General features: G+C 34.8%; 4 protein-coding genes across 4 annotated transcripts; 3 read left to right on the forward strand and 1 right to left on the reverse strand.

The window, feature by feature from the left end:
• Nucleotides 1-2,739: 2,739 nt before the first annotated feature.
• LOC112516574 (thiol protease aleurain-like) lies at nucleotides 2,740-7,259 on the forward strand. Its single transcript, XM_025123694.1, has 8 exons — nucleotides 2,740-2,963; nucleotides 3,109-3,230; nucleotides 4,074-4,189; nucleotides 4,714-4,787; nucleotides 4,879-5,143; nucleotides 5,885-6,016; nucleotides 6,104-6,239; nucleotides 7,034-7,259. The coding sequence occupies exons 1-8, from the start codon at nucleotides 2,755-2,757 to the stop codon at nucleotides 7,069-7,071; spliced, it is 1,092 nt and encodes a 363-aa protein (XP_024979462.1). The 5' UTR covers nucleotides 2,740-2,754; the 3' UTR covers nucleotides 7,072-7,259.
• Nucleotides 7,260-8,061: 802 nt separating this feature from the next.
• LOC112516890 lies at nucleotides 8,062-9,756 on the forward strand. Its single transcript, XM_025124135.1, has 3 exons — nucleotides 8,062-8,154; nucleotides 8,243-8,508; nucleotides 9,022-9,756. The coding sequence occupies exons 2-3, from the start codon at nucleotides 8,285-8,287 to the stop codon at nucleotides 9,500-9,502; spliced, it is 705 nt and encodes a 234-aa protein (XP_024979903.1). The 5' UTR covers nucleotides 8,062-8,154; nucleotides 8,243-8,284; the 3' UTR covers nucleotides 9,503-9,756.
• A 4,960-nt stretch (nucleotides 9,757-14,716) lies between these two features.
• On the forward strand, nucleotides 14,717-21,391 carry LOC112517426 (O-fucosyltransferase 35). The gene is made up of 9 exons (XM_025124854.1): nucleotides 14,717-15,349; nucleotides 16,425-16,583; nucleotides 16,693-16,765; nucleotides 16,842-16,912; nucleotides 17,014-17,102; nucleotides 17,999-18,131; nucleotides 18,231-18,463; nucleotides 19,553-20,029; nucleotides 20,765-21,391. Exons 1-9 carry the CDS (start codon nucleotides 14,855-14,857, stop codon nucleotides 20,964-20,966), a joined length of 1,932 nt encoding a protein of 643 aa, XP_024980622.1. The 5' UTR covers nucleotides 14,717-14,854; the 3' UTR covers nucleotides 20,967-21,391.
• Nucleotides 21,392-22,164: 773 nt separating this feature from the next.
• LOC112517430 (auxin-binding protein ABP19a-like) lies at nucleotides 22,165-23,039 on the reverse strand. Its single transcript, XM_025124857.1, has one exon. The coding sequence runs from the start codon at nucleotides 23,007-23,009 to the stop codon at nucleotides 22,380-22,382; it is 630 nt and encodes a 209-aa protein (XP_024980625.1). The 5' UTR covers nucleotides 23,010-23,039; the 3' UTR covers nucleotides 22,165-22,379.
• Between the last annotated feature and the right edge of the window lie 277 nt (nucleotides 23,040-23,316).

Below are 23,316 nucleotides of genomic sequence, written 5' to 3' on the forward strand. Positions count from 1 at the left end.
AATTGAGGTGTTGGTGAATTGTGGTTGAGTTTGAGATATCTCACATTGGTGTAGAATTGAAAATTTTGAACAATATGAAGCGTATAAGAAAGGTGGATTTGATGCCTTTGTTTCAAATATGGGGTTTGCCTCATTGAGTTGTCTTTCTTTGGATGACCTTATTTGAAATTTATAACCATGGTTGGAAACCAATCAAACCAAATGGTAGAAATTATAGTGCAAAATTATTATACTATTATATATATATATATATATATATATATAAGTAAAACCTTGGGGTGATAAGGTGACACTATGAGGATTATAAAATTTAAAACCTTGCGGTGATGAGGTGAAATATGGATTGGTGCATTTGTGTCGATTCATGGAGTTTGTTTCAATAGGTATATATACATGTATGTATATATTTATATTTTATTTAACTTTTCAAATTATTTGAATACTATTTGTTGATGATTTTATTAACAACTAATATATATTTATATAGACAATATCCAGATCATTAATCAAAGTACTCATGCTACCGCGCAACGTGCGGTTCCCATACTAGTTTTCATTAAGTGAAGACGACTCTGTGTCCCATAAAAACTCATTTTGTTGCTATGGTTGATTGCTAAATTGCCACACCCCTAATTCTCATAAAGCTATGACATTTGACTTATAAATGTGAATTCGTAACAACATTGACATCATAACCTGATTAATATATAATAAAATATTTAATTATTTATTCAAACAACTATAATGGAAACAACATCCAAAGATTATGACAATCTCTAAGTTGATTTACATTTACCCAAAGAGAGGGTTTAAGTCCCTCTTTCTACTACTGACTTCATTGTTTCAGCAATAACAAGTATGCACCCTCTAACGTTTTAAAATACATTTCTTTAATAATAATAAAAATGGTTGTTATCGATCGTTTTGCTAGTACAAGTGATATTGCCTTATACGAACCGTTTCTTTAGAACATTAGGGTTATAATTGAACCTTTAGATTTAATTCTTCAAAAGTTTATATAATAGAAGCATAAGTTATCAATTATGTTATATTTCTTATGGTTGTGTTGAAAATATCAGTACATAAAATTATAGTTACAGAAACTAACGTAAATGATATTCTTAAACCATTATCAATTAATTATTTTTTATGCATTAAGTACTGTTTATATATGCATATTACTTAAAATTCAAGATTACAAGTAAATTGTGCGTGCTTCACGTTTGAATTTCGTGTAACTAACTGCAGATAAACATAATCAAATACTGTAAATATAAAAAAATTTAAAATATATTTAGGATAATCTTTGAATTCTAATAAAATACTAATTATTATCTTTATAAAAAAAATTATATCATTAAAATAAAAATGAATTACTTTATTATTAAATTATAATAAAAATTTGAATTAAATAAATTACTCAAAAGAAAACAAATACTTCTAAATATCTAATTTGATACTAAATTCGATGCATTTTTTTCAAAATTATATAATATCTTCAAATTTATATTTTATTCAAAAAAATAAAAACATTATCGTTTTTTCAGTACCTCATAAAATCGTATTATAACATCGATAAAGACAGAATAAAACAAAACATTAAACCGAAATGTATATCGATGTATTGCACATGTACCTTTTTAATATATATATATATATATATATATATATATATAAAATAAGATATTGAAAGTCTAATCTTTTGAAAACCCAATTCATTTAATAAATATTATACGTAATCAACAAGCCTTTTATAGAAATCGCAAGAGTTTACTTTCAAACCACAAACATATCTGACCTAACCAAACCAATATTCTATCAGCCACATGCGACCAATACATGTGCTAGGTAAAATGCCTCTTTCACTTCAATTAATTTATTTTAGGTTTTTTCTCCAATAAACATGGATCACCACAAATAGTTTATAACGTCTTGATAAAAACAGAATATTAGACTTTATATTTTATAAGCCGTTAACTTTGCCTATATAATCAATTAAACGGAAAATTTTATACGTTTCGGTTACAGTTTCGTTAGACGTTATTTACAAAACAAAGAGTTTGAATGATGATGTGCCTCTAACTCACTCCGAATGCAATGCAAAGAATCTTATGTAGTTTGGTAATGTTCAAAGAGTTAAGAAATTATTGAAATTCAGTAAAATAGATTTTTAACAACAGGTGCATGAGAGAGACCATTGAACCCTGAGTTTACCAAATTACTTTTTTTGTTCAAATTTATGTTATTTATTTTACAAAAGGTTTTTCCACATAACTGTCATGAAAAATCGTCAACACGGTGCCCGAAAACTTTATCGAGCTGATCACAAACTCCATAATAAAATTGTTGAACTTGATAAAATTTCTTTATTTTCTGATTCTCATCTCAATAAATTTATTTTTATTATTTTTTATATAATTTTCTTGAAAAAAATATTATCCATATAAATAGATTCTTTGCTTGAAAATATCTCATTGTATATTCTGAAATTTTGCTCTGTCCAATAAGGTGAAGCCACATGGCCAAATAAATTAGCCAATAGTAGCCCATACTGTTGCTTAGAGGGCCCCACCCTACATCCATTCTACAGGATAAAATCCTCACCGTATACGTGTATAACATCAACCTCCAATGTTCAAAATTTACAAATTAATACCTTCGCTTTTGCGAATCACCATAACCTCACCTTCCCTTCTTTCTTATAAAAGATAACTAAACCATTCTAATCTGCTCCTCCCTCACTCTCACTTAAAAATGGCGGCCTTTTCAACGGTGTCGGTCTTTGTAGTTCTGATCATCGCCTGTGCCGCTGGAGTACAAGCCAACGGGATCGGATCCACCTTTTCCGATGAGAATCTGATCAGACAAGTGGTATCCGATGGTTTACATGAACTTGAGACATCAGTTCTCAAAGTAATTGGTCAAACTCGCCATGCTCTCACTTTTGCTCGATTCGCTCACAGGTATGTACATGATCATGTTGTTAGTATAGAGCTAATCAGCAATCGGAATTTGTTTGATTCATGTTTGACCTTTTTTCCCCCTCAATAAAGGTGTTTACAGTAATTAATTTTGATGTTGTTGAACTCGAACTTAATTATTGAATAGGTACGGGAAGAAATATGAGACTTCCGATGAGATTAAGCAGAGGTTTTCGATCTTCGTGGAGAGTTTGGAGACGATTAGATCGCATAACAAGAAAGGGCTATCTTATACTCTTGGAGTCAACGGTGAGCCTTTAGTGATACTTGTTGACAATTATATATTAGAATCCAAAGGCTTTTAACTTAAAACTATACTGTTGTTTTGCTAGTAATTCTTGTGATTATCTGTTCCGTCTAAAGAAAAAATATACGGAAAACACTACAAACTTGAACCATGGATTTTCACTTGTACCAGAGTTATATTATTATTGCTTTGTTATGGATTAGCAAGCAGTGGTTGTTTTGATGGGTTTGACTTACGGATTATTGAATCCATGCTTTGATCTTGCTGTTCTAATATGGTTTATGTTGTGCTGGTTAGAAATTCATTTGACCATCTAGCGAGAATCCTAAGTTTCATTAGACTACAATTACAGTAATCAGGCCGAGTGTTGTTTGTCCATGCCAGGTGATTCATTACTTTCGGGTATCAAGTTGGTACCCTTATGATATGCTTTCTCGTATTGAACTTCTATGGACTGTATCTGTTCCTAAAGGAAGTTCACATCAATGTCATATGGACTGCTCTCAACTTCAAGGTCAATATGAATTCATAAATCTTTGGAAAGTATCACTATAACATATCAAAAAGCGGGATATACTATTAAAGGAAAGATGTTGAAAATAAGTAAAACTGCAGCTGGATCTTTGCCATTTTGTTAAAGGATAATGTTTGACATCATTATCAACAAGCTTATTCCTTGTTTTGAAATGGAGGGAGTGCTAATGGTATATTTAAGTTATAACGGTCAGCAACTAAGTTATCAAACACAGATTATTTGTATATTAATTTTAGTCTTGACGTCCAAAGTTTTTTATTTGATTATCCGATCCCACCTCCGCTTCATTATTTTGTGTTGTTTGAAACAGAATTTGCTGATATGACATGGGAAGAATTCAGCAAACAGAAACTCGGAGCTGCTCAACACTGCTCTGCTACTAGAAAGGGCAATCACAAACTCACTAATGCTGTTCTTCCTCTCACGGTACATTGCTTATGGAAAATATCATGTTTCTGCTCTGCTGTTATATTTTTCATGCTAGATCCTTCACAATATAAGTTTTTGTCATAAAAGGCATGTCTGTTCACTGAAGTTGTGGTCTTTTGAAAGTAAAATGGTGATTAATTGGTAGATAAAAAAACAACAGTAACTCGACCTCAAAATTAAATTTACATTTTGGATTTTGTGGTGAAATATGTGGGGTTTTTTCTTCTTAGCAACATGATCTTAACTATATTTCATGTTCCATTTTTACAATGAAAAATTTGTTATTGTGTTTGTCTGGTATTCATTTGCTGACTAATTCTTGATAAGTCTATGCCAGCTTTGATTGAAAAAGGGATTTGATTGACCACCAAATATAAGATCTCATATTTGGAAGTTGAGGAAGTATAATAGAAGATATGGTTTGGCCATTGTGATTGATTATGATCTTTTAAGGAGATTAATAGGGCATAGGTGCTTTTTTCACTACCACGTTCTCATGCACCTGTTTTGTATGATTGCAGCAAGATTGGAGGAAAGTAGGAATTGTGAGCCCAGTTAAGAATCAAGGTTCCTGTGGATCTTGTTGGACATTCAGGTGAATCTTTAAAATCTGAGAAGGTCAATACAATATAAACTGGTTTCTAGGATAGCTTCATTAATACTATTTATCATTATTTCGTACGCAGCACCACTGGAGCTCTGGAGGCTGCTTATGCCCAGGCTTATGGGAAGTCAGTTTCTCTGTCTGAGCAACAGCTTGTAGACTGTGCCGGTGATTTTAATAACTTTGGGTGCAACGGTGGGTTGCCTTCCCAAGCGTATGAGTACATCAAATACAACGGTGGACTTGACACTGAGGAAGCATATCCTTACACCGGAGAAGATGGTGTTTGCAAATACTCATCAGAGAACGCTGCTGTCCGTGTCCTTGATGCTGTTAACATCACCATGGTAATAATATGAACTATCTTATGAAAGTTTAGAAGTTTTCTTATGTGTTTATATTTACATCTGTTATTAAGCTGATATCTAAAAAACAAAGCGTGTGCAGATTATCAAATAACTATATGATGACACTAGATAACGAAAACATTGGACTTGAAAATATATCCAACGTGTAGCTATTTACTGCTAAGTTTAGGATGCTTAGGCTTGTCCATCAAACATATCGAGCACTGAACATCACAAACATGCAAATTAACCTTAATGGTTAGCTCAACCGACAAATAAAAACTATCCCTTAGGACCCTCCACATAGGAGGTCAGTTCAAATCTTCTTAGAGCCATTGGGGATTATCTTCAGGCCCCTGGTTTGGTGGACGCAAGCTGGCTTAGACACATACAAGTTTAAACCGACACTTAGAGGCTGTGTGGTTGGTTTTCCATTAAGTCCTGTGTGGATGAAGCTGTCTATATAGATTAATCTGGGGGTATAAATTGGGAAGGTTTTTGTTTGAAAGGGTTTTTTCATAAATGTAAGGAGCATGTTTTTAGCAGGGGCAGGTTTGAAAAAAACTTGGCTTTATGTATAAAGCTCCCCTTAAAAGTTTACTAAATAAGCCACTTTCTATATCATTATACCACTAACAAACAGTCATGTATAACTGACCGAATAAGTTGTAAGTCTCATTAAACTCATTAAGCTGCTAATAATGAGACCCTTACTTTGGTGAGCTACTAATTTGTTTATAGGGTGCTGAGGATGAATTAAAGCATGCAGTAGGTGTTGTTCGTCCAGTGAGCGTGGCATTTCAGGTGATTTCGACCTTCAGACTTTACACCGGAGGAGTTTTCACTAGTGATGTCTGCGGCAGTGATCCAATGGTGAGGGTTTTTTTTTATAATCTTTGATTTTTAGTGTTCAATATGAAAAAGATGAAAGAAGCTAAATGTGTGAATGATTTTGAACAGGATGTGAACCATGCTGTTGTTGCTGTTGGATATGGTGTGGAAGATGGTGTCCCATATTGGCTTATTAAGAACTCATGGGGTGCGGAATGGGGTTTGAATGGCTACTTCAAGATGGAGATGGGAAAAAACATGTGTGGTATGCATTTATCCACAACTTGCTTAATTATTACTATGTCACATCCCAAGATATATGTTAAAATTCAAGGTGATTTTGATAGGTAAAACAGACATGATATAAACTTGTTGCATCTGGGACTAAGGAAGATAAAAATGCATTCTTTCAATCTCACAAAAAATAAGGATAATAGAACAAACTTGATAAATTACTAAACTACATGGTTACATTTGCTTTATGAAAGCACCCTCAATGTACAAATAGTTATTAACATGAACGAATAGAAGTGACATGAAATTTTTAACATATCTCATAAGAGCCATCCATCATCATTCATGAACGAATGTATAGAAAAATTGAACAAAATAGTCGATCTTCCTGACCAAATTCACATTATAGCCATTTTCAATCAAATTCTCATTTTAACATAGCCTATTTTCAGATTAAAAGAAAAGAAAATCTTTATGCAAATTTGCATAAAGAATTTTTGTAAGGATCCCTATTTGCGTAAATATTTTTTTTCTTTAATCTGAAAATAGACTTTATGCAAATACTTAGACTAAAATGGAAATTCAATGCAAAAATGTTAAAAATAAATTTGATTGAAAAAATTGACTATTTTATACCAATTTCCTGGAATATATTCCAGGAAATTGGTATAAAATAGTCAATATATATATATATATCCCCTTTGTGTTCATGTTACAAAAGGGTGGGAGAAAGAAAGACAACCTAATAAAGTTGAAGAATTGTTATGATATTTTTTGAGGAGTTGTTCAGAAGCCAAAACTGATGGGATATTGATGTGATTGCAGGTGTTGCGACTTGTGCATCCTACCCTATTGTGGCCTAGGTGTTATGGAAGAAAGAAATGAATGTAAAAAAAGGGTTTTAGGTGATTGTAATTAGGTCTATGTTGTTGTTTCATAAATGGGTGAGTGATCCCACGAACACAAAAACCAAGCTCTATTTGTAAATCTGCTTTATCATATTTATATAAGTATTAAGTAATAGTATAACTATATGGACCCTTTGTTATTGCATACATTTTGCTTTTATACAATTCCACCAACTAACCTTCTCAGTCAAGGCATATGGTTTCATCCTAAAGAGACAAAAGCCCATGAAATTTGACTTCACCACCACCTCATGTATTAATATGGAATTTGGTGTCTTCTAGATTTTATGAATCTAAACCACCTTTCCCATCCAACCGTCTATTTCCTTCATTTTCAATAACACAATAGACCAAGATTCAAGAACACTTCATCAAACTTATATTTCATGGATTTAAATCTAGACATTATCAAAACTTTTTTGATTATGAAAGTTCACATACGATGATAATTACAACAATAGTTGCAATCTTTAACACCAACTCTTGTAAAAGAAAACTTTATATACTTAGTTACGTAATTATCTTTTTGTATACAGATCCTAGAAAATAAAAGTAAAAGAGGTAGTTTCAATCTGTGTATATAAAATAAATCAAGTTAAGTATTCTTTACTAATGACATGTTAATTAAAAATAAATGAGTTAAACATTTAAAAATGGTCCAAATTATTATCAAATGATCATAATCTTTAATTAATTATATAATTATTTATAATAATAAGAAAAATATCATTAATTTTAGTCGTAATTTAATTTTGTTTTGTTATATAGACGTAGCGAAAATGTTAATGAAGACCAAAAGATGAAGAAGCCGTCCAAATGTCAAAAGTGGGCGGAATCCATAAACCGGCGTAGGAAAGATCCATTTGCACTAGCACACAGACAATCATCTCTCCTTTCTTTAATCCAATAATTAAGATAAGAGATAATGGCGTTTAATTATCCGATTTAAGACAATGGTGGGCCGACTTCACAGAGGATAAAGCCCCCCTTCATCTTCTTCCTCGACTTATATTCCCTTTTCTGTCAAAACCCTTATCTGTATCTTCTTCTTCTTCTTCTTCTTCTTCTTCCCAATTATCCATTTTTATGCTAAATCCTTCATCAGATCATGTCTGTTGCGTTTCAGACCAATACTAATCGGATCCGGCACTCTGATTTTGCTCAAGGGATGTGGATCTACAACTCCTCTGATGATCATCGAACCAACAACTTTCCCATCGTGAAGGACCAGGAAGATCACGATTCAAGCAGTTCTTCCTCTATTGGCAACAACAGTGACGCCTCTGGCGGTGCCGCCGGAGATTCTGACGACGACGGCGGCGGCGAGGTTCAGAGCTTGTTTAAAGGTCCCTTGAATACTTTATGTGCTTTGGAAGATGCTTTGCCGGTCAAGTATGATTCTTATTATTTCACCTTAACTGTTATCGTTTTTTTTATCTATTATAGCAATTTCTGGTTCGGATTTTTCTAATTTTATCATGAAAGAGTTGAAATGATATTAATCCTGATGATCGCTAGTCAAGTTTTGATTTCGTCTGCAACTTGAATTAAGCTGTATGCTATTTAGACGTTCATCTGCAACTTGAATTAAACTCGCTTCACCATAATTGATATCTGTTTTGTTAACAAGCTACCACATAGTTGATATATCTTAATAGTATTACAGTTTTTAGTGCGATTTTCTCATATAACTTTGTAACCAAAACAACGATTTGGATGAAGTATAGTGATTTATATAAAATTTACATCGGAAGTGCTATAAAATTTTAAGATGATATTATAGTGATGATAGTTCATAGCCTGTTCTAGGGCAGGGGAGTCAATTTGGGGATTTTTTGGCTTGAAACAGATCATTTTAAGTTTCATCTTTATGCTCACATCAATCTCTTTCGATTTGCTTATTAGGAGAGGTATATCAACATTCTATGCTGGGAAATCAAAGTCATATACAAGCTTAGCTGATGCAGTTTCTGTTCCATCAATTCAAGACATTGTTAAACCTGAGGATGCTTACAACCGAAAACGCAAAAACATGCTTGCTCATAGTGTTTTATTGGACAAGAATCGCAATTTTACTTCTAAGACTGGGATATCAAAACGGTTTGCAAATTCTAATAGGGATTCGTTGGCTCTTGGTTTAAACAAGCACGGTAGCACCTCAGGTGGCGAAACCTCCATGTTAAGCTCAGCCCCTGGTCATTCCTTGCCACCTTTGCCTGCACGCTCTAGAAGATTACCTACTAACGAATCCACAGATTCATCTCCTAGGATTTATTGTTCCACATGGCGATCTTTCTCTCTTTCGGACTTGCAACACGCTGCTGGTGCAACTTCGAGCATAACAGGCTCATTCAGTAACAAAAGAGTTGAAGAAGAGGATGATTAGATGTAGCCTGTGGTGTTAAGTGCTGGTTACTTGCATAGCTTTGGAAAGGTAACTTTGGAAGGTGTTAGGTCTGTAGCTGGTTTCGTTTTCCCGTTTCTTGGTTCTGCCCGTTGTAACTACTTTTCCTTGTCGGCAGTTACCGGAATTCTGTGGATGTTCCAGTTCTTGTAGTTCTTCCTTGTACCCCTATGCTTGTTATGTATAATGAAGAAATGTCCCCTTTTTATAAGCCAAAGTTCCATAAAGATTGTGGCTATATTGTTTGACGATTATGATGGTTGGTGGGTCGTAGGTATATATTCTCTGTCAGCAGTCTGTTGACATGAAATGGTGGTTTGTTCATGTCACATGATTTTTCACCAAATTCAGCTATAGTCTGTGTTGTTTGTCTAATTATCAACATAATAAATAGGATCTATAAATGGTTTTTGCTGATCATCTTTAGCATGTTAAATGTATGACTTTGAACAAAGTTTCTAAAATTTTGGGGTCTAATTTTACGTTGTTTAGGTTAATTTTATGTTCTTTGAAGCCTTTAACCAACAAATGTAAAAATAATCGTCTCTCTCTCTCTCTCTCTCTCTCTCTCTATATATATTGTTATCTCATTTTGCATCGTAATCAAAAGTTTTAGGTGTAACAAAGCCTTTAGAAAAAATTGTTTTTTGCGACATCCAGATGGTTTTTTCACGGATTTAGACTTGCAACCTGTACTACAACATGTAATGACATAAAAGTAGTATGTAACCATTTTTTTTGTTTAACTTAAGGAAACATATGTCAAATTAAAGTGGTTGTCCCTTTAAGACTTATCCATTACGTTAGGACAATAGAGTGGGGGCAGGACACCCCTACATTATTATTGGATCTGTTCAGTTTTTTCTTTTGTTTTTGGTAGTCTAGAAATGCTTTGTTGACGATTTCTCTAATCAACAAACAGTCACAAATTTGTTTTGGATTTAATTCATCAACGTCAAGAATTAGAAGAAGCACAAATTCTAGCCGATAAAACCCGTACGTTAAGTCACAAAAAAAGAGCTTCCGCCTTGAAAAAAGAATTGTTTGCTTTGGACCAAGGTATATATCTTATAACATGAATTTCTCTTTCATATTAATTCGTTATAAATATTATGAAAATTGTTTGAATTCACAATGGATGAAGCGTCTTGCAATTTAGGCTGTCGTCAAAGCTAATATTTTCTCAAATTTAGGAAAAAAATAAAACAAAGAAAATGAAAGATTTTTTTTTATTTGTGTTCTTGATAGGAAGGGAAATGAAAGGAATTCTTTTTGTATGTTTTTGAACATGAGCGGAAAAAAAATAAATATATCTTTTTCACAAATATATTCTTATTTATTTTATAGCACACTAAATATGTTTTTTTAATAAATATTTCTAATTTTTTTAGTGAATTATGGATTTGGTCCTCGTAGTTTAACGAAAATTATGACTAGCGTTCACAAACTCAAAAAATTATGGATTGGGTTCCTATGGTTGTCATTTTGTTATGACTACAATCCCTCCCACTAACTTTGTTAACATTCAATGGTTGTCATTTTTCTCATATGTTTTAATTAAAAATTTAAAAGTAAAATATATTATATTTAATTAATTTATTTATTTTATATTCATATTATACTTAATTATTATATATGAGTCTTTGTATTTTTGTCGGTTTATCTTCCAAGTTCAGCCCTACCCTCGTCTTCTTTGCATCCAGCCGCACCAACAACTCCTGACACCAAAGAAAAATCGTGTTCAATTTGTATTTTGATTTTTGTGTTTTTAGTTCTCGATTTAAATTCTCTCTCCTATTCATTTTATATAATTTTCAAGAACTTCAATGAATGTGTTTTTTAAACAACAACAATAAAATTGTGCAAATTAAACTACCAAAAAAAAACTATACCAAATTTGAAAATTAAAACCAAGAAAGTCCGAGTAAATTTCTTTTTAATCAAAACTCTAAATGTGTTCCTATTTGAAGTTTACACATCTTTGTTGAACATAATACCCGAAAACAATAAAATGAGTCAAAGACCTTCCAGCCTAGTGGTAAAGGCTTGGGTATGGCATAGTCATGAACCCGAGTTCGAGCCCTGGGAGGAGAGTGTTAGCGACATTTAAGTGGGGCCATGTTTAGCCTCCAAATTTGTCGGGGATTAGTTGGGCTTTGGCCCGGACACCCTTAAAAAAACAATAAAATGATGCCACCATACAGATTTTTGATATTATATATATATGGAATAAAATAAACAATTAAACTCAAAAAAATTATATTATATTCTATTTGAAACATAAAATAAAAATATAATAAATACTCAAATATAATTAAATATGTATAATATGAATATAAAATAAAATAATTAAATATAATATAGTTTACTTTTCTAAGTTCTCAATAAAATATACGAGAAACATGCAAAAAGACTCAAATGCTCTTAAGTTAACGGAGTTACAGTTAACTTAAGTTAGTGAAAAACACCGTAATCATAATAAAAATGATAACCACAGGGATCAAATACATAATTTTTTGAGTTTCGGGATGCTAGTCATCAATTTTGTTAAACCACACGGACCAAATGCTCTAATTTTTATAAATATTTCTAGAGTAAATTACAAATTCCGTCCCTTTGGTTATTGAAAATTTTGGATTGAGTCCCCTAAACAAAATAATTACATGTATGGTCACAGTGATCTCTGTTAAATATGTTGCCGTTAAACCTCACGTGCCCCCCACGTGAGGAGCAATTTTGTCATTTAACCCTACCTGCAATTATTTTTTAATGTACATGTTTCAATAGAGTGTGTACAAGTGTGTGAAGATATAGAGAAAAAACATAAATTAAAATCATCCCTCATCGACAGTTCGACACTCCTATCTGTTTTCAGGTAGACCTCCATTCTCCGATGATAACTCACAACAACGGTCATCTTCTCCGGCCATCCTCCGGTCATTTTCTCCGGCTATCAATAACACAGAGATCTCTCAAACACAACAAAAAATCAACAAACCAAACCCATTTTTGAAGGATAAAATCAAGGAAAAATCTCATTTTTATAGAGAAAAACAAGAAGCTAAACGAATATTTTGAAGAACCAATAAACGGATTTGGGTTTTTCATCATCAGTTTTTCCATCTTTCTCAACAAAAAAAGCCATAAATAAATCAAGAATACAAAATATATCAACTCCGTCAACAAGAACACAACAATATCAAGAATCCTAAATCTAAATCAAGAGACCAAAAATTCATTCCATATCGAAAACCATAACCAAAACCTTAATATACAAAACGATTTCATGGCGAAGGATTTTACCAAAAATAAACGACCTTCAAATGCTTCCTTCCATATTGGCAATTTTTAATTTGATGTAGAACTCCATAACCTTCGATTTTCACATTTTGGGGTTTCACATTTGGGATGGTTATATGAGGTTTTCAGTTCTAGATTTTCGATGGAGATGGAGATGAGAGAGAGAGAGTACGTTTCAAATGCAACTCATCACTTTTTGTACAACCAATACAACTCAATCAATTGAGATATTTATAAAAATGATGAGAATCCATTTATTATGATTTGAATATTTATGAAAGATGACTAGAGTTCATTAATTATGATCAATATATACTTTATATTAGCAAACAATCAAATTTTTTATGAAATCACATATTAATCAAATTAAATGGACGGTTGATATTGAGTTGTTTTGATTGTACAAATGTAAAAGGTTGCATAATAATTCATCTCTCTCTCTCTCTCTCTCTCTCTCTCTATATATATATATATATATATATATATGGTTGGTTTCCGATGAGAAGAGAAATTGTGGTGAAAAGCGTAAGAAGAGATCTCTATTCTTGCATCAATCCAAATTGAATGAGGTGCATCAAGATGCATCAAATCCAATCCCTTATAAAGCGCAATTCATGGATGGAAATGAAATTAAAGGTGATCAAAGATTCATATCTCTTCTTACGCTTCTCAATATAACTTTCTTTCTCACGTGATCCTTTTTTGGTTGGGTTCTGGTGAGAATAGAAGTTATGGTGAAAAACGTAAGAAGAGATCTTACATCATTGAATGCACATTAGGATGAGATGCAACGAGATGCGTCAGATCAATCCTTGTATCAAGCACGATTCATGGAGGGTTTGAGATTAAAGGCGATCAAGAATCCAATCCCCTTTTTACGCTTCTCAATTTGACTCTCTTTCTCACACGATCCTTCGCCTATATATACATATAAGATTTGTTCAAGATATTCATTAGTAAAAGAAGATCGATTCAATAAAAAAGGGGATACCAAATAATTTATATCTCTATTATAATTTACCATAATGATAAAATTAGTCCTCCAGACCTTACATATATTGATACCCCCTCCAAGTTGCCAGGAGAATAGTAAAACATCAGAGGTAATGAGGTTTGGTGAAAATATCGATATTTAAGATCAGTCAACAAGATAGGTGGAAAATGAACCGTAAGACCAAGAATATTCTGATAAACAAAGTGAAAGTCAATCTAAATATCTGTAATGTACAGTAAACGCAATGATTTTTTTTTACTTTATCCATTGCAATATGTGAGGTCGTTTCATACTTCCACTTATCAAGGACGTCTATTTCCTTTGTCACGATTCATATGCTAAAAAATAAGTCTAACAAATTCAATTTCATACCTCAGTTCTAAAGTGCAGTACGTACTCCATTTGGCAAGAAAATTAAACATTCTCGTCTTTTCAATTCGATAACGCAAAATACTTCGAGTTTAAGAACCTTTTTCACAAGAAGTCAGAATTATTGCAAAAGTAACAGTGAATTGAACTGCTAAAGAAACAATTACTATTCAATCAAAATCTTTTACCAGATGGAATTAAATATGATCAAATTAAATTTAAAGATAAAATGGAAAAAAAAAACATTATAATGCAAAAATAAAAGTAGTAAAAGAGAATTATGAATGTATTTATGAGTCAACTCAAATCCAATGCAACGACATTGAGAATTGTATGACTTTCTTTGTTAAAAAAAATATAATTTATTTGAAAATAATTCCTTAATTTGCTAATTATACCATAAAATGGAAATAATTTAATATTGATTTTGAGAGACAAAAATTTCCTCATATTCACACCATCGTATCATCGGTGTTCCAGCCTGTATACGATATGATATACACACACAATTGGTTCTTTTTCACTCGGATTCCTCCATTAATGGCGATCTATCCTCAAATCATATAAAATACCAGTGAATAACTGCACTATTCCCTTCCCATTTATTCAAATTGGGTCCCCTATATTCATAAATTCATCATCAAATTCCCAGCTAATCAAATCATATACACATGGCCAATAGCAATCACAACCACAAGCCTTCCAACTCCACCACCACCGGCGCCGGCGCCGATGGACTTTCTCAAAGAATTAACAGCCCAAGATTCTCCGGTCCGATGACGCGCCGTGCCCAATCATTCAAACGAAACAACAACAATAACAGCAGCAGCAGCAACAACAATACTAACGCTAGTAATACTCATCATGAGATTGATGTTCCACTCAACTCACCTAGATCTGAACTCGCTGATGGGTTTGACTCGGTGAGTGAAAAGAAACAGACCCGTCTGACCCAACGGGTTCAGACGAAGAGAAGTGGCTCCGGTGGCGGATCCGGTAACGTCGATTTTGTTGCGGCGTTTGGATTAGGTGGAACAGAGAAGAAGAAATTAGTGGGGCAATGGATGTTTTTTGTGTTTTGTGGGTTCTGTTTGTTTTTGGGAATCTTGAAGGTTTCCGTTAATGGGTGGTTTGGATCTGCAATTGAAAGAATTGGGTTTGATCAGGTTGGTTTTATTTCTTGATAACTTTGAATACCTCAAAATCAATATATAATGGTTGTTGATATAGATGCTTAAAAGCCATAAGCTTGATTGAATGGTTTTAATTCGATGAAGTGAACACCATTTGAAGCAGTATATCTAAACCAGAAGCTGACATTTTTCAAATGCTTTCTTGAATCTTGGATGATATTGACACATAACATGAAGACTGTGTGAAACTATGGTTTGTGGGTAAATGCAGCAAAGCTGAAAATCTTTTTTTTGGGGGGGGGGGATTTAGGGACTGCTTGTTAGTAGCTTAATGAGCTTAATGAGGCTCACAGCTTATTTGGTCAGCTATACATGGCTGCTTGTTAGTGACTTAATGATATAGAAAGTAGCTTATTCAGTAAGCTTCTAGGGACTGATTAATTCACTGGACAACTTTATCCATACAAGACTTAATAGAAAATCAACCAAAATGCGCTAGTTTTTGATGAATCACAAAAAGTTTTACTTAGATTTGAGGATCAACCGAAGGGCTATAGACTTCAAATTGGCACCAATGAGTCGAAAGGACACTTAGTAGCATGATAAGCTTGTTTTAAAGCTAATAATGTGATCATGCCGATAGAATAAAACTAGTAGTAAAAGAATATATTATAAGTGCAGTAGGTGAACAACTTTTCGGTTTTTATAGAACTTTACCATTAATTTGATATCTTTCCATTTGAGGATGAATACTTATCTACCCTTTTGTTTATAGATACAACATGCTTGGGTGTTCATTATTGCACAATTTGTTTACTTGTGGATGGAAGCTTTATTAATTTATCCGTTGGCCCTATCTTTCTGTTTTCTTTTTTTATTGTTATCTTGTTTTTGTTGATGTCGGGTTCGAGTAACCTTAATCTTGTGTTGTTATAAGACTTCCAACATTTTCTACGAATTCATTTTGAGGTGAGAATTAGTCCATTTGACGTAAAACTTTATCTGTTTTTGGTAATTTTTATGGTCAAACTTTGGATAGCATGACTGAATTGTCTTTTTCTGTGGTTTATCCTACTTATTTTCCAACTGTCCTGCCTTTCTAAATTAGGATTACTCGGATTCATCAATCTCTCATAAGAACCTAAGGGATCATATTAATAGATATCAAGATGAAAAGAATCATGTTGGAGTTCAAGAAAACGATGTGAAACAAACTCTAAAGATGGTATCTTCGGGTATAGTTGGTGACCATGATAACAAGGATGATGTAAGTCTACACATTTTTAAAGTTCTACAACGACTTTCCAAACTTCTTTGTTCTTATTGATGCTTAATGGAAACAGATTGTTTATGAAATCAAATGATTTTATTTTTAGTTCACAGGTATATGGACCAAGCCAAGTAGCGGGAATTTCACTCAGTGCATTGACCGTCCGAAAAGTCAAAAGAGTAAGCTTCGCGTACAGTTGACTTTGACCCTTGATCGCTAGGAGCCTATTCGTTGACCTTGTTCCTTATCTTGCAGAGTTGGATGAGAAGACCAATGGTTACCTTCTTATCAATGCAAATGGAGGCTTGAATCAAATGAGATTTGGGGTCTGATATCCTTTTACTATTCTAATTAATTTAGAATTTTAATTACCATTCTTAAGTTTACTTAAATTACCTATTAATCTAATAATAGATTTCTAGTGCAGATATGTGATATGGTTGCTGTTGCTAAGATTATGAAGGCCACATTAGTCCTTCCTTCTCTTGATCATACTTCCTACTGGGCTGATGATAGGTATATATTCTTGTTTTCTTGTATTTTGCAATGAGACTATTTTTGCAACTGAAATCAGTGAATCGTATGTGGAAGGGGATGCGCGAGAGTGAGGTAGAGGTGGAAGAATTTTGGAAGGTTTTAGGGTTTTAATTTGACGTGGGGTAGTTTAGTAATTTACCAAGTTTGTCCCATCTCCCTAGCTTTCGTTCCACTATGCATTTTTGTCTCACTCAATCCTGTCTCAGTCTAAGGGTTTGTTTGTTAGCAGCTTAATGAGACTTGCAGCTTATTTGGTAAGCTACATGTTTGTTTGGTAGTGGCTTAATCAGTAAGATTCTAGAAGGGAGCTTTATGCAGAAAGCCAAATCTTTTTCAAACCTGCACCTCCCAAAAAAAACATGCTCCTTCATCTATGAAAAAAATCCTCCCAATCAATTCACACAGATTAATCCACAATGATAGCTTTATCCATACAGGACTTGGGGGCTGTTTGGTTGGTTTTCCATTAAGTCCTGTATCGATAAAGCTATCTGTATAGACTGGGAAGGTTTTTGTTTTGGAGGATTTTTTCATAAATGAAATGGGCATTTTTTTAATCGGGAAGGGAAGTTTGTAAAAAAACTTGGTTTTCTGCATAAAGTTCCCCCCTAGAAGCTTACTGAATAAACCACTTTCTAATTAAGCCAATACCAAATAGTCATGTATAACTGACAGAATAAGCCGAGTCCCATTGCTCATTAAGCTACTAAAAAACAGGCCCTTAATGTAAAACCAACCAAACAGCCCCTTAATTGTTGCAACAAACACAGGACAAGAAGTTCTTGTTCTGTCCTGTCTTGTGCTATTCTGCGGACCAGCACACCGCAACTAACATGATTCTCTTTTCTTATGATTTATATCGTGTATATGTTCAGTGGCTTCAAAGATCTGTTTGATTGGCAACACTTCATCGAAACCTTGAAAGAGGATGTCCACATAGTTGAGGCATTGCCACCTGAGTATGAGGGACTTGAACCATTTGCCAAGACTCCGATTTCATGGTCAAAGGTGACACATTTGACCATTCACTTTCTGTATTTTGGACTTGGCCTTGGCCTTCTATGGATTTGTGTTTACTTTTGTCAGCTTTTTACTCTTTGATCTCAGGTTAGTTACTATAAAATGGAGATTGTGCCGCTTTTGAAACATCACAAAGTTATCTATTTCACCCATACTGATTCAAGAATCGCCAACAACGGTATCGCACACTCTGTTCAGAAACTAAGGTGTCGTGTCAATTATAAGGCTCTAAAATATTCTGCACCGATTGAAGAACTAGGGAAGACTTTGGTTGCTAGAATGCGACAAAATGGAAGCCCATATCTTGCTTTGCACTTGAGGTATTTCACATTCTTTTTCATGAGTTGCAGAATCTGTTAATCTCATTAATTTTTGTTACAACCTGTCCCTTATGGATAGAAAACTAGATTTGTGTGCTCCATATAAACTCAAAGTTGTTGGCTACCAGTAAATTTCACCATGGTTTTAAGTTCAATTAGAAGTTATTGGGCCAATCTACTGCTTTGGGCTATTAAGAAAGTTTAAAAAATCCCGATTGGGCCCTTTTTCAACCCCAAAGCATAGTCTGGGACTAAAAAAAGTCCGGACCTTTTTTTGCTCACTGAAAACTGGCTTGGAAGGCCCGAGCTCAGGCCTGAAGAAGCTCGGGCCTGCTCTTTATAAACTTGAAGTTGTTGGTTGCCAATAAATTTCACCATGGTTTTAAGTTGAATTAGAAGTTATTAGGCCCTGCTCCTTTGGACTATTGGGAAAGCCCAAAAAGGACTGGCATGAAAAAGCCCGATCTGGGCCTAAAAAAGCTTGGACCCTTCTTTGCTCACTGAAAACAGGTTTGGAAGGCCTAAGCCCAGGCTTGAGCATCTGCTCCTCATAAACTTTATGTTGTTGGCTCCAATAAATTTCACCATGGTTTTAAGTTGAATTAGAAGTTATTGGTTCTTTGGGATATTGGGGAACCCTGAAAAAGCCTGGCCTGAAAAAGCCCGATTGGGCCCTTTTGCAACCCCAAAGTGCAGCATGGGCCTAAAAAAGCTCGGACCTTTTTTTGCTCACTAAAAACAGGCTTGGGAGGCTGAGCCCATGCCTGAAGAAGCTCAGGCCTTGTGCATCTCTAATCCTGATGGTGGAGTCAAACCTCATCGAGCATAATGAGTCCCTGAAAAGAGGAGGGGGTGTTTGATTGTTTGTAACATCTTAGGCGAATCCCACATTGCCAATAAAGGAGGAGGATGACCTTGTTAAAACCCGTCCCAGATTGATAGAAAATTAGATCTGTGTGCTCCTTATAAACTCAAAGTTGTGGGTTACCAATAACTTCCACCATGGTTTTAAGTTGATTTGAGGCGTTGCATTTTTCAATAGAGCTTAACAGGATCATCATCACTCACCTTTTTTGTTCTTCCTTCCAGATATGAGAAGGATATGCTTGCATTTACGGGCTGCAGCCACAATTTGACAGCCGAAGAAGATGATGAACTGCGTAGGATGAGATATGAAGTGAGTCATTGGAAGGAGAAAGAAATAGATGGATCGGAGAAAAGGCAACTTGGCGGGTGCCCTTTGACCCCAAGGGAGACATCCCTTTTGCTCAAAGGGTTGGGCTTCCCGTCCACAACCCGAATTTATTTGGTAGCTGGTGAAGCATACGGGAAAGGGACAATGCAAAGTCTAAACCACGATTTCCCAAACATTTTCTCGCATTTCAGTCTTTCAACTGAAAACGAATTGAAGCCTTTCAGAAACCACCAAAACATGCTGGCTGGCTTAGATTACGTAGTTGCCCTCCAAAGCAACGTCTTTGTGTACACTTACGATGGGAATATGGCAAAGGCGGTTCAAGGTCATAGGCGCTTTGAGGACTTCAAAACAACTATCAATCCCGACAGGTACTTCTCATACCATTCTTTTCCCTGTTGATGCTTTTATTAAAATATAGCAAGGGCCTGTCTGTTAGCAACTTAATGAGATTCATGGGACTTGCAGCTTATTTGGTCAGCTATACGTGGTTGTTTGGTAGTGGCTTAATGATATAGAAAGTGGCTTATTCAGTAAGCTTCTAAGGTGAACTTTATGCAGAAAGCCAATTTTTTCCCAAGCCTGCCCTCCCAATTAAAAACGCGCTCTTTCCATCTATGAAAAATCCTCCCAAACAAAAACTTTATCAATCTATATTCTATACAGCCAGATTAATCCACACAAACAACTTTATCCATACATGACTTAATAGAAAACCAACCAAACATCCCCTAAAAGTAGGTAGAGGTCAGGTCTGCATGCATCTCACCCGTAGACCTTGCTCTAGAGGGTGACGTACATGGGTCGTTTGGTTGGTAAAAGTGGTCCTTGTTAGTCCCTTGCATCCACTTTTTTCATAGAATTGAGGGATAAATGGAGCTTCGTGATCCATGATTCCCTTTTCCGACCTTTGGCTAGTTTTTCCTTTTAAATCCATGACCTTCTGACAGGCTTAAGAATACCAGTGCATAACAGAAAACGCCTAAAGACCTGTCAAAAGGTCATAGATTTAAAAGAACACCTGTCTGAAAGTCATTCAGCTGAATAACCCCAACGAATTCGTAAACTAATACCAACTAATTTCCTTTGTTTTTGCATTCTTGCAGGATGAATTTTGTTAAACTCGTCGATAAATTGGACAAGGGGAAAATATCTTGGGAGAAATTCAGTTCTCAAGTGAAAAAGCTTCACGAAAACAGAGCTGGAGGTCCATATGCACGGGAAGCAGGAGAATTTCCAAAATTGGAAGAAAGCTTCTACGCAAATCCACTTCCCGGGTGTATATGCGATACAACACATGAAAAATAAGGCTAAAAACCGATCCCATTGTGCAGAACATCACTTAAACTCGTGCAAAAACAGACATATACGGATGGAATCAGTCAATACCGAATGGGGTTTCATATCTAGTTGCAGATTGATTGGTCAACTATTTATATTTATACATCAGGGTCAACCTCATCGCGTCGTTCTACGAGCTGCGAGTAATTTGAACAGCTGAGCTCGGAATTTTTAGAATTGGCGCGGGCTGTAAGTTCAAATTTTTAGCATAGGAAACATGAAATCGAAGTAGTGTATACTTGTTTCATAACTTATATGATACAACAAATTTCATGTTTGTATTTTGATCCCAACTCAGAATAGAAGGTTCCGATTCCTGTTTCATATTCTGGATTACTTGGGTAACCATTTATTGATGAAATATTGGATGAACCATATAAATCTCTTGTTAAGGAACTGGTCTGAGTGTTTATGATCAATCCTTTGTATCTTAGGCCTCCCTTAACCATTCAGCGCCCTAATTTCATTGTAAACAATTACCAAATAATTATATTTCATTTTGCATTATATCATGAGAGCCTCTTAATCATTCTGATCACTTAATCATTCTGCATCAAATCATTCGACAACTACCAAACAGCCCTTAATGGTATCGGGGGATACCACTAATATTATTTGTCGTAACCTTTAACACGCCACGAGTTTGATTAGTATTTTGCTATCATTGCCAGAAAATTGAAAAGCTGCGTTAGCAAACTTAAATTTGCAATTAAAACTGAATTCTTTTAGTGTTTCATATATATTATAACTTTGTGACTAAAATTTTTATAATTAATTTTTAGAGTAAACTACAAATTTGATCCTTGTGGTTTGTCAAAAATAACATTTTTCGTCCCTACAGTTTCGAAAATTACAAGATGGTTATCGAGCTTTGCAAAAACGTCTGGACTTGGTCCTTTCTTCTAACGGCCATTACAAGAATCCGCTAAGTGAAGGGCATTTTCGTTCCTTTATGGATTTTTTTGTGTTTTATCCAATCAAAAACCACAGACCAAAATCGTAAAATGGATTTGAATAAGATTGATAAAAAGACGAAAATGCTCCTCATTTAACGGGTTGTTAGAGGGAAGGATCAAATCCGAACTTTTTTACAATGCACGATGACCATCCTAAAATTTCAAATTGCAAAAACGAAAATAAATCATATGTACCAAATCTGTTTTGTACTACTGAAAAGAGAATCTGAAGCCACATGAATAAACATGAAGGCAGATGATGCTTATTCCAAGCTTGTGACCAATTAAACCACGCATTCGAGCTTACAGCATTACATTAAAAAGCATAGTCCTAACAACACCACCAAACACCAAGATGTTTGGAACCAAAATAGAACAAACAACAAATCAAGACAAATCAAGAGATACAAGTCCCAAATCAATCTTAGTTAGTGCCACCAAGAACACCCTTCAGTTTCTTAACTACTGCTGCATCAAGGAACGTTGTTGCGACCACCAATTCCGTCGGCAAATCGTTCGCAAACAGAGCAAAATCGGTAATCTGAAGCCCTGGGACGGGACTACTGAAGCTAACGAATGCGAGAGCGGGCCCCTTGCCGGAGTTTATCTGGAAATGAAGCAACCCTTGTGGGAAAACCATGATATCTCCTTTGTATAACGTCTTGAAGTAGACGGAATTAGCAGACGATATGAATCCGGCACAAATGGTCCCTTGGATGACAACCAAAACTTCCGAGCCACCAGGGTGAGTGTGCATTGGGATTACCCCGCCCGTGGCTAGGTCTAACCTAGCCATGGATATCCCAAGCCCATTCACGCCCGGAAACTGAGCCGTGAATGCGGGTGTGACTGCAGCTTTGATGAGATTGGTCGTGTTCCCGGCTACGCCAAGGCCCGAGTAAACAAAATCGGCCACTGAAAGTTTCTTGACATCTTTGCAAGGGAAGCCAGAAGGAGTGTCGGATTGTGAGAGATCGGCAACGCAGAAGTCCTGCACCGATGCAGTTGAGGCTACAAAAAGAAGAGAAAACATGAGTAGAATTGGGATCGCCATTTCGATGGAATGTTTTAGGAGTATGTTTTTGTGGGTGTTTGAAATTGAGATAAAGATGAGGATTATATAGAAGGGAATAGATAGGATGTGCATGGCCATGCATGAAAGGGCTTCACGTGAATGGGCGGCAAGAACAATTAAGACAAAAAGGACAATTGACTGTATCAGACTTCATATAAGAACAAGATTGTTATGTCCGTTAGAAAGTGAAGCATCTAAAAAGCATATCGAGAGAATATGTGGAACCCTATTAGCTAGATTACTCTCTAAAATGAGATAAAGGAGTCTCTTACACATATCAAGGAGA

The sequence above is a fragment of the Cynara cardunculus genome (genome assembly GCF_001531365.2).
Source record: "Cynara cardunculus var. scolymus isolate 2C chromosome LG 8, CcrdV1, whole genome shotgun sequence".
Classification (NCBI taxonomy): Eukaryota; Viridiplantae; Streptophyta; class Magnoliopsida; order Asterales; family Asteraceae; genus Cynara; species Cynara cardunculus.

What these genes read in the sequence shown, in the direction of transcription:
- LOC112517426 (XM_025124854.1), top strand. Translation starts at nt 14,855, where the DNA reads ATGGCCAATAGCAATCACAACCACAAGCCTTCCAACTCCACCACCACC. An exon ending in ACCATGATAACAAGGATGAT is followed by an intron (nt 16,584 to 16,692) that starts GTAAGTCTACAC and finishes TTTTATTTTTAG; the next exon opens with TTCACAGGTATATGGACCAA. An exon ending in TATCTTGCTTTGCACTTGAG is followed by an intron (nt 18,464 to 19,552) that starts GTATTTCACATT and finishes TCTTCCTTCCAG; the next exon opens with ATATGAGAAGGATATGCTTG.
- LOC112516574 (XM_025123694.1), top strand. Translation starts at nt 2,755, where the DNA reads ATGGCGGCCTTTTCAACGGTGTCGGTCTTTGTAGTTCTGATCATCGCC. An exon ending in GGATCTTGTTGGACATTCAG is followed by an intron (nt 4,788 to 4,878) that starts GTGAATCTTTAA and finishes TTTCGTACGCAG; the next exon opens with CACCACTGGAGCTCTGGAGG. An exon ending in GATGGGAAAAAACATGTGTG is followed by an intron (nt 6,240 to 7,033) that starts GTATGCATTTAT and finishes ATGTGATTGCAG; the next exon opens with GTGTTGCGACTTGTGCATCC.
- LOC112516890 (XM_025124135.1), top strand. Translation starts at nt 8,285, where the DNA reads ATGTGGATCTACAACTCCTCTGATGATCATCGAACCAACAACTTTCCC. An exon ending in GAAGATGCTTTGCCGGTCAA is followed by an intron (nt 8,509 to 9,021) that starts GTATGATTCTTA and finishes TTTGCTTATTAG; the next exon opens with GAGAGGTATATCAACATTCT.
- LOC112517430 (XM_025124857.1), bottom strand. Translation starts at nt 23,009, where the DNA reads ATGGCGATCCCAATTCTACTCATGTTTTCTCTTCTTTTTGTAGCCTCA.